Source organism: Ursus americanus, chromosome 23 (genome assembly GCF_024610735.1).
Source record: "Ursus americanus isolate L20-20 chromosome 23, mUrsAme1.1.p, whole genome shotgun sequence".
NCBI classification, from domain to species: Eukaryota; Metazoa; Chordata; class Mammalia; order Carnivora; family Ursidae; genus Ursus; species Ursus americanus.
The window spans coordinates 45,258,239-45,268,814 of NC_142149.1; the positions used below are offsets into that span (position 1 = coordinate 45,258,239).

The following is a 10,576-nucleotide window of genomic DNA, read 5'->3' on the forward strand; positions in this document are numbered from 1 at the left end:
AGGGGAGCTAGGCTCCGGATGCAGCTTACCTGGCACAGGTGGGGCCATCCTCATGCTTCTGGATGATGACAACAGGGCTGACTGTGATGGCTGGGCAGGAGGCTAGCTGACCTTCTTCATAAAAGCAATCCATAGGAGAAGCCTCCTCTGAGTCACACTTTCCAAAAAGCCGGCTGCGGCTCTTAGCCGTGGGGAAGAAGTGGGGCTTGGCTGGAGCTGGCCTGGAATTCGGGTCTCCATCCAGGGGGTCTGGGCAGGAGTACTCTTGGGGTGGGTCCTCAGACTCCCCTGAATCTGAGCTCCCCCATTTCTTCATCCTTGCCAGATCCTTTGTGGCCTAAGAGGCAGCCTGTGGGCAGCCACCAAGATCAGGTTTGTTCCCAGCTTGAGGACTACACGATTCTAGCCCCGACCTGCCCTCCTTGCAAAAGCCCCTGTGAAGCAGCACACCCCAGATGTCCCATAGCTGTTGGCACTAGCTCCCCAGAACTGAAGCTTCCAGAGGTGCTGTACCTTCTAGCTCAGAGGCCCCAGGGGTGAGCAGGCCTAGCAACCCCATGGGCATTGGGCTTAGGGGTAAATGGGTCCCCCAGCTTGGAGCCATCAGGCTCTGAAGGACTTGAATGTATTGCTCTCCTCCCTGGACTTCAGATGCCCCATCTGCGAAGTAGGATGATAACCACTGCTCAGCCTCCCTTCAAGATCAGAGTAAGGGAAACAACGGCAGTGGCTGTCGCTGACTGTGCACTCAGGGGAGAACTCGGTGGTGAGCATGGCTCAACCCCAAAGAGCAGGGCAGGCTGTGTGTTCGCGAACAAGGCGAGCGGCATGTCCCTGTCACCAGCCATGTGCTCGCCTGCCTTTGCTCTTCGGCCCAGTGGCTGCAACTGTTGAGTTTGTAGGAGATTTTTTGCACTTTTAGTCATTGTTGTGAAATTAGTATATTTCAAGCATCCCTGAACTTTCAAATTTTAAGTGATTCAGGGCTGGTTCAGGCCTCCCAGCACATATGGCCGTGAACTTGTTTTGATACTGTTTTCCACTCACTTCCTAACGTCCTCTCCTATTCTTTGCTCCACTCAGTGGGGCATGCCCACTCTAGTACCCAGGGCTGTCCCACGTCTCAGGGGCCTTTGCTCCTGCAGTGCCTCCACTTAGGGTGCTTCTTTCCTTCTCCTCCTCTTGCCCAGATCCTACCACCTTTCAGATGCCACCTCCCCTTGGCGTCCAGCACTGATACTGCCTCTTTCACACCCCCAAGCTCTGCCCTGGTCATGCTCCCAACCCCTCCAGAGTGGCCCAGTTGGTGGTCCATCATCCTTCAGGGCCTTCTTAGCAACGTCCATTATGCAGTCTAGCAATTTCTATCTGGCACTGCCTTATTTCCCCCACACCCTGTGATCTCCTGAGCAGGGAGATTGCCTGATCCCCCTCCTTATGAAAAAAAAAAGCTGTGCTGGTCCCTGTGGGGGACATGAAAGAGATCAGATACAGAGCTTTTTTGTTCCCATTTGCACAGGAAGTGAGATTCATGTTCCAGCAGTGGCTGGATTCCAGAAAATAGCCACTGAAGGACCGGGAGGCACTCCAAGACCCGCATTTTCAAATGCAAGTTCAGGCACTGAGCACTCAGAGCACATGGCTGGGCCTTGGCAATAAATCAGCTATGATCTGTTGCCCGGATCCTTGGGGGGAAAAATGAGGCAGCCTCACCCCTCTGCATCCTGTGAATAAGACAGACCCATTTTCCCTCCTGCCTGCTGTTCCTCTTTCAGGAGGGCCTGAGTCTTTCTCTGGGTCATCCATCAGATGGAAACCCTGCAGCAGGAAGTGTTCACAGCCACAGAGAATCCCACTTCCGACCACTCACCCATTTGTTCATTCCATCACTCAACACCCATCTATGGAATCCTACCAGGAACCTAGGACGGTGCTGGGGTCACGGAGAGTACTCAGGCCCCATCTGAGACAGAGACCAGGGGCTGGCTGGGACAGGGCTCTCGCAGGAGGGGCCAGGGTACTGAAGAAGGCTTCCTGGAGGAAGTGACAGAGGATCTGGGCCCAGAAGGAGCGCAGGGTTGGTCCGAGACTGGGGAGATGATGGGGATCCCAGAGTAGCTAATGAAGAGGAAGCCAGGGGGACTGGAAGACAGGTGGCAGGGTCAAAACCAGATGGCTGCTGTACTTGGATGTCAAGGAACAGGATGTGGACATTATTGTGTGGATGGTAGGAAGCCATGAGAAGCTTCAGAAGCATGAAGACAGGCACTCGCTATGCTTTCAAAGAGTAACTTCCTGTCCAGGACTGTTCATACTATGGGGAGCCTGTCACCTTTAAAAGGCACAGGAGGCTAGTAAGAATGAAAATAACTGACACGCTTGAGCATGTGCTGTGCGAATGCTAACACCTCCCACGCACTCACTTCATTTTCACATATCTAAGAAGTAAATATTGGACACAGGAGGAGACCCAGACACAGCGGTTACATGGGGCCACACAGGCAGAGGAGGAACCCAGATCTGATATGTGGCAGCCTGGCTCCAGAGCATGTCCAGCACTCCACCACCTCTCTGAAGGCTCGGGGCTCTTCTCAGCCATTCAACTCAGTCCCAGATCTCACCCCAGGGCGGGGGGCTGATGAGACCAGGGTTCCCTAGCCCTGGGGCCAGGCAGGCAGGGACAACCCCCTTCCCATCAGAAGCCCCAGTCTGTAGCACCTTCCTGCTCCCCAGGAAGCTCAAAGCCCAAAATGAAGTATGAGTAAGATCCAGGCCATAGGCCAGGCCTGGCTCTCCCATCCCCTTGGATAGGACTGGCCACAAAACCAAGAATAAACCTGCTGCCTGATGCACAGCTCTTAACATCCCAACAAGGACACCCGTTAACAGGAGCCTCCACAGAACTGTTCTACGATGTTCCTTTTTGCCTCTTCCTCTGAGTGGTCCAAATCTAACCAAACCCAAGAAACATGAAGCATCCCACACAGTAACATCATTCAGTAGGTCAAGAAACCCCAAATCTGCACTGCATGACTCACACCCGATTCCCTACTGGAAACCAAGCTTCTTCAGGAGCAGAGGGAAGGACAGGGACTGAGAGGCCATTTGCTTTGGGCTGTGGGGTAGACAGGGACAGGATAGCCTGCCACTGCCAGGCCTGGGTGTGTCTAGTACATGAGCCCCGTGGCAATGTACCTGTCACAGTTGAATGTTCTGCAACGATAGGAGAATTTCCAACCATGACTTGGGGTGTCTGATGGAGATGGTGGTTCTGGTTTATGCAAGACTCACAAACACCAATCTGGACTAAAGGACAGTCCTGAAAAAATGACCCTGCTTAGTAAAGACTGGGTTTGGCCTCTGGGTTTTCCTCAACTCCAGAGCCAGGGAGGACACTGCCCATGACCTGGGAGAAGCCTCCCTTTTCTCCCCAATCCAAATGAGACATCCTGGGGTGTGGCTCTCCTGCTCCCTCTCTGCTCAAAGTTTCTGTCTGCCTTTGGCCTCCCTGAAGGCTCTTGGGAGCTTGTCCAGGACCCAGCCTGTATCATTCTTACCCTCTTGGCCTACCTGAGCATTTCTTAAAGAGGAATGGAGATCTGGGGGGCTACCCAAACTATGGATGAAGAGCCACTCTACCCAAAGAGGTAGTGAATTCGTGGAGTAGAGGGGTAGAGGCACTCTACCCAAAACAGAGAGTGACTGGAATCTGGACAAGAACCCAGGGCTCCTGCCTCCCAGCCCATCATCCCTTTAGTACAGAGAGGGCAATATGGTGAAACCTCCAGCCACAGACCACTGGCCTCAGCAGGACCCACAGCCTCTTTGCTCCAGGATGAGGGTCCAGGATGACTCTGGTGCAGATAATACACATTGACAATAGCAGCCTCCACTATCACTTGCCAGGTGTTTACAATTAGCCATGCTAAGTGCACTATAGCAACAGCTTCACTCAAGCGCCACCATGACCTTTAAGGCAGTCACTGTGATTATCCCATGTTCAGATGGGGTAACTGAGGTGCTAAGAGGCTGGTTGAACTGCTTATAGTCACACAGCTGGACAGAGGCAAGGCCCAGCTTCCGACAGCTCACCATGCCATTCTAAAAGCTAACATTGACATTGGCCAACAAACATAAAGGACTCACCAGTTAGTCGCAGGCACACCCCAGACACGGCAGGTACCGGCGAGCTCCAAGGCTGTTGTTACGTGAAGGGAGAGAGCTGGAATGGTGTGGGAAGAAGAGTTGCCTCCCCTGACTCCGTGGGGGTCCTTGGCCCCTCCCCAGGCCGTGGCTGCTCCACGCTGGCAGGGATGAGCTGTGGGCACACTCTGGCACTCAAGGAAAACGTTTCCAGCAACGGCAGCAGCTGCTATTGCCATGGCTCTGATTCCCAGAGGATCCCAGAGCTTTTCCCATCATTTTTGCCCTTTTTCAGAAACCACTTAGCTGCCGCCCCGCCTCCAACCATGCGAGGGCTGCAGTGCACTTAGACACACAGCCCAGAACCAGCCAGAGCTGTGACCTCAGCTCACAAGGAAAAGGAGGGCACTGCTCAGGCCTCCCAAACCACCACCCTTACAGACAGTGTGGTCTGGGGGAAAAAACTCCACGAATTCACTTTCACAACCAGAAAAGTCAAACCCGGCACCACGGAACTGCTCCAGCTTGAAAATGTAGGTGGAATGGAAATGGTCATGTCACCCATCATATAATCCTGGCTTGGCATCTAAGGACCTGATTTTGAATTCTGGCTTTGCTACCAGCTCTGAGTGACCTTGGATGAGTCTCTGCCTCTCTTGGGCCTCTCATTCCCTGTGGGTTGAGGTGGGAGACTTCTGGGTCTGCCAGGTCCCAGGCTTGCTCAACTGGGATTCCTCATGGAACCACAGAACACAGAAAATTATTTTCTGTGTTTATTTCCTTGTTTCTCTTAGTACTATCCTAAACGCACAAGAGAAAAGTTAATTGAGTAAGGTTTAATCCCCTCCCAGAATATGGCTGAGAAAGCTGCAAAGTCTTTCTGAGTATGCATACAGTTTGTAGCCCAAAATGTCCTGCAGAACCATCCTGGCAGCTGCCCATAGGAACCCTATAGGCCTCCAATAAGCCACAGGTCCCACACGGCCAGAAACGAGCAGCCACATGCCAGAAAGGCCCATCATAGCCTTACTTGGAGTAGCTCACAAGGTTGACCCCGAGTCAAGAGAGTAAAGTGCAGACAGTGCACGGATTTTGCATGGCATTTTACAGTTTACAGAGAGGCTGTGCAAACTCACTCTCCCAGGCCACAGAACACCCTGGGCAGTGGCAGGGCAGAGATTGCCATACTCATTTTACACGTGAGAAATCTGTGCACTTAGCTGACTGCCCAGGTCATGCTGTTGGTCTGGGCATGGAAGCCAGGCCCATCTCAACACGCCATACCATGCCCCTTGCTTGGACACCTTGGACATGTGTGCCATTTCTTATGTGCCACTTTAACTTCAAGTAAATTCATCTCTTTTTTCTGAAATTTTGGTAAAATCCATATAACATGAAAAATACCATTTTAACCATTTTAAGCGTACAATTCAGTAGCATTAAGTACATTCATAATGTGGTGCAGCCATTGCCACCATCCATCTCCAGAACTGTTTTCATCTTGCAAAGCTGAAACCCTACCCATTAAACATGAACTCCCAATTGCTCCCATCTCCCAGCCTCTGGCAACCATTCTACATTCTCTGTATGAACTGGATTACTCTAAGACCATCGTATAAGTGGAATCATGCAGTATTTATCTTTTTGTGACTGGCTTATTTCATTTAGCATAATGTCCTCGAGATTCATCCATGTTGTAGCAAATTACAGGATTTCCTCCCTCTATAAGGCTGAAAAATATTCCATCATATGTATATACCACATTTTATTTAGCCATTCATCTGTCAATGGACACTTGGGTTGCTTCCAACTTTTAACTGTGGGATGAACTATCCTGCTGTGAACATGGGTCTACAAATACCTCTTTGAGTCACAGCTTTCAATTTTGGGGGGCATACACTGAGAAGTGGGATTGCTGGATCATGGAATTCATTCTCAATCATACATAACTATCTGTTACATATATTTTAAAAACTCACCAGCAGTGACCCCTCAACCTACAAGTTCTCTGGGGTCACTGTTCCTTCTAACCACATGTGTGGGCCAGAGGTGCTGCAGGGAACACCTTGGTATGGAGACTGACATGCCTATGCTGTTTGAGGGACAGCCTCTGGCTTGTACGCTGCCTGGGCCAGGGCCAGGTCTCAGCCATGGGCAGCCCTGGGGCATGGGTGGGAGACACCTGAGAAAGGCATTGAGACAACTGGCCAGGTCAGGGGCAAAGTCCAAGAAAGGGGAAGGTTACACTTCTCCACAAGAACCATCCCCTTAGCTTCCAAGGTGATTTCTGCCTCCAGTGAGGACAACACACATCACTAAATGTGTTCCCTTTGTAACAGAGCCATTGGGTGTTGACAACATCTCCCAGAGTCTGCATGGTACCATGCATGCTGAGGGCTACAGGGGAAATTGTGGCCCTTCTCCTCCTTCTCTGACAGCTTCTCTCAACACATGGGGGCTCCCCACAACCGACCCTTATATCCTCCTACCCCTTTCTGAGACCCCCACTCCTCCAACACCCATCTGATATTCTCAAGCCAGGGACTCCCTCATCCAGGGGTCCAGCCCTACCCTCTACCCTGAGCTCCATCCCTACCTCCTGGAATCTCCAGATGAAGACCACAAACCCCTTCCACTCAGCATGTCCAAGTAGACTCCTCGGCCCTCCACAGTCCCTTCTCTCAATGTTCCTGCCTATAGAGGCACCAACTGTCTTGTGGTCACCAAGTCTGACATACTGTCATCTCCAGCCTCTCTTCCTCTGTCCTTACTGTCTGGGCTACGTTTCCATGGCTCACACCCATCCCTCTGTGTAGCTGGCAGCTACTTCCTCTCACCTGAGGCTCCAGAAGTGCCTCCTTTCCCTGGCCCAGCACGCTGATCCACCACCTCCCAATCCCCAGTCCTGGAACATCCTTCTGACTGTGCCCCCTTACTGAACAAGGCCTTAACCTTCAGCCTGGCACCCCGAGCCTACAACCCCAGTCCCTACTCCCTCTGTGGCCCAGCCCCTCCTGTCACCTGGACACATCTCCTCCCTAGTCACACTAACTGTGCCTGCCCCCATGCTCTTCCCCTGCCCTTCTTCTGTCCAATATCCTTGCACTATGCATCCCACTTAACCCGTCTTTAAGACCCAGGTGGCAGGTGAGACCTGTGGACGCTGAGACTCTATCATGCAACTCCCACCTCCTCCAAAAAGCCTCTCCACCAAGGGCCCAGCCAATGTGCTCACCTCTAAACTCCTACAGAAATCTCAGCTTAGACCTTCCTGTAGCAACTGGTGCATGTGATCACAAGGACAACAATAATAGTGTGGAGGCTTATTAAGCCCATGCACTGTGCCAGGTTCTGGGGTAAGCACTTCGGGCGTTAACTTATCAAACTCTCACAACGTTTCATTAGAAATTTTGATTTTGTCCCCATTTTATGGATTAGGAAATGAAGTGTAGACAGGCTATGTGACCTGCCCAAGGACAGTGACAACCATACCAGTCTTGTCTGAAGCTTCCTAAAGCTTATATTGAGCTTTAACTTCTCTGATTTTAACTTTTCTGGTTTGTATTTTATTTCACAGATTTTAATGGCTTTAGGGTGACAGGGCTCTTGCCCCCCCCCCAATTTTCCTTCTCTAAGCCTAGCTCCATGCCTTGCCCAAAGTAGCACACTGTAAATATTTATTGGCATAGTTTATCTGAGCGAAATCTGCAGTGAATGGTTCTACTAAAATTCATGAAATGGTGGCAGAGACAACACCTTAGGGCTGAGCACTGCTGCCATCAGCCTAGTTTTCTGGGTCATAATGTGCGACAGGGTGATCTTATTTTTCCTTTTCCCCCAGCTTCCATAATTCTTTAAAGGTGTCCTTGAATCTATGTAATGATGTACCCATTGAAATTTTTCGTAAGCAGATCACGCTTAAATGATGAATTCTGGGAGGGGGCACTTACTCCAAGCTCAGGTCTGACGGGGACAAGGGGCAGTGGAGGAAAGGGCTGGAGGCCACACAGCAAGTGGGTGGGCCAAATCTGCGGGAACTCACGTCATCAATGGCTGCAGTTCTTCCAGTGTTACCACCAGGGGGCACATGGACTTAAACAGCCCTTGACTCTGGCCATAGAATCCTCATTTATTTTCTTCATCCATCTGGGTCCTCACCGATTTGAAGCCAGACTTTCTGGTACAGCTAGAAACCTGCAAACTCTCGTGTGCTGAAAAGGCCTGGTTATCCAAATCAGGAACTGTCAGCCTGGCATTTCTGGAAGGAACCAGGTAGGAACCAAGCAGTGCTAGTTCCAACCCCAGGGAAAGTGGTTAAGGCACCCACCCAAGGACAGTGCCAACTCTACTAGTCTTCTCTTGAGCTTTCTAAATCTTGTGTTGACATTTCACTTCCCTGATTTTTGCGTCTTGCCTTCCAGATTTTAAATGGCTTCAGGGGTCCCAAATGCAGACGGCGAAGAGCAAACCCGGAAGAAAACTACTTCCTTTTTGCATCTGTGCATTAGCATCACCAGGTGCCCACAGGAGTCAGCTCCCGTGGAGGCAGGGCTCTATGGGAGGGTTAGCACACTCCGGAAGTGAATGCAGCTGGCCACCTAAGCCAGGGAGGGACGAGGCATCCAATCAGCACCTGATAACTGAGCCCTGCTCTGCAGAGCTGGGACCCAGGGTGGGGACTGGGAACAAGAGGGAGAAGAGATCGGAGGGTCAGGAGCATGGGCAGAGACTGGAGGCAGGAGAGGAGGTCCAGCTGTGCCAGACGCCCACTGCATAAATTTGAGCTGATAGCTGAAGCTCTGGGCCTGCGTCCTCATCCACAAAATGGGCGAGAGCACCTGCCCTATCTGCTTTCTGGAGCTTTTCTGGGGATTAACAAGGAGACAGGGTATGAATGGTCTCTGTGAGCTGTAAAGCTCTAGGCAGGCATGAGGGATTATGGTTCTCATCCTCGTTATTTCAAATGAGAACCACATCTGCTGACTGTTGAGCTGTATCCGGCCATTAGCTCGAGGTTGTGACTAATTGTTTTTTAATGAAAAAAAAAAAACAGGATTTGCTTAACGTTTCATGACTCACACAGTGAGCATCTCTAAACCCAGAATCTCTCAATTTCAAAGATGTGATCTGCCCATCTAACTGTGGCTGAGACAAGAGGTCAGGTGCAAATTGCCCTTTCCTGAAGGACCACTGAGCACTAGCAAACCCACAGCAATTGAGTAGGATGAATAAAATGGTCTCTGCCCTCAAGGAGGCCAGGATGAATGAGGACAGGCTCTGTCTCTGCTTTACTGGGTGGGGGGCCCTGTAACAGGCCCAAGCCAGGAGCCGACAGGCCATGCCAACAGCAAACACTGAGTGGGGTCCTGGATGTCAGCTGCTATTATAATCCAGTGACAAATATGCTGCCAGGGAGACTGTGTAGCAGGAAGATAGCATTTGAGCTGGGCCTTGGACAAGCATAATGTTCTGCCCTGGGAGGACCTTCCAAACATGGGCATCAGCCCAAGATTAAGGAGGACAGGGCAGAGAACAGCTTAAGAGGAACCCTTCCCTCAAGCAGCTTTCAGTCCAGTTGAGAAGAAAAATAGAGAACATGAAAGCCACATAACATGACATGGATCTAGTCATCGTCAAGACCCAAAGGGAGGGTATGTGTGTCAGCCTCTGCCCTCAGGTTGGTTCGGGCGGCCATCTCTCACAGGCTGCTTTCTAGGCCCCTCCAACTGGGCCCCTGCCTCCTGCAACACCCATTCCCCAATCCAGAGTCCTCACATTGGCAGTTATACTCCTAAAGCCCATGAGGCCTGTCCCCCACTCCATTGCCCACAGGAGAAAGTCCAAACCCCTCCGTTTGGCATCCAAGATCCTGCACAGTTTGGCCAACATTTCCAGTCACAAGTCCTATCACACACTTTCATCTGCCCTTTGACCAAGTTACACACTCTGGGGTTGAATCCTAGAGTTGTGATCTTGGGTAGGCTACTTAACGTTTTTGTGTCTCGGTTTCTTCATCTGAGAAATGAAGATAATAGTACCTACCTTCTAGGATCACCATAAAGATCAAATAGGTCCAAACAAGTAGAGTTTAGATTAGCTCCTAGTACAAAGCAGGTACTTAAAAAATGTTAACTGTTGTTGGTACTGATGGACTGAAACTCTCCAAGGTTTAGCTCAATGTCACTTACATAAAGAATGAATTGTTCCTCCTTCTGCACACACATCAGTCTGGCCTAGTGTTTATTTCATTCCCTAGTGATGGAAATGCAACAACTCATCATTGTCCTGACAGAAAACCCAGCTCCTAGTGGATGCCAATAAATGTCTCGGTCTGTGTTGGGTGCAGCTGAGGCTTCCTAGGTACAGTTTCTACTGTGGCTGTAGTGGTCAGGATACACTAAGTCATGCTGTGGTAACAAACAGCCCCCAAATC

At 50.7% G+C, this 10,576-nt stretch overlaps 1 protein-coding gene across 6 annotated transcripts in view; it reads right to left on the reverse strand.

The window, feature by feature from the left end:
* TRPV1 (transient receptor potential cation channel subfamily V member 1) overlaps positions 1-10,435 on the reverse strand; it is a 38,849-nt gene extending 28,414 nt beyond the window's left edge. For 5 of the 6 annotated variants that reach the window (XR_006775551.2, XM_045773396.2, XM_045773394.2 and 2 more), the window contains exon 1: positions 30-10,435. Coding sequence is in view for 5 of the 6 variants with exons in the window: in XM_045773396.2 (XP_045629352.1) it covers positions 30-316 (287 nt within the window). In the remaining variant the exon portion in view is untranslated. The remainder of the gene's footprint in view (positions 1-29) is intronic. The other variant, XM_045773393.2, reaches the window with a different exon arrangement.
* Positions 10,436-10,576: the final 141 nt, after the last annotated feature.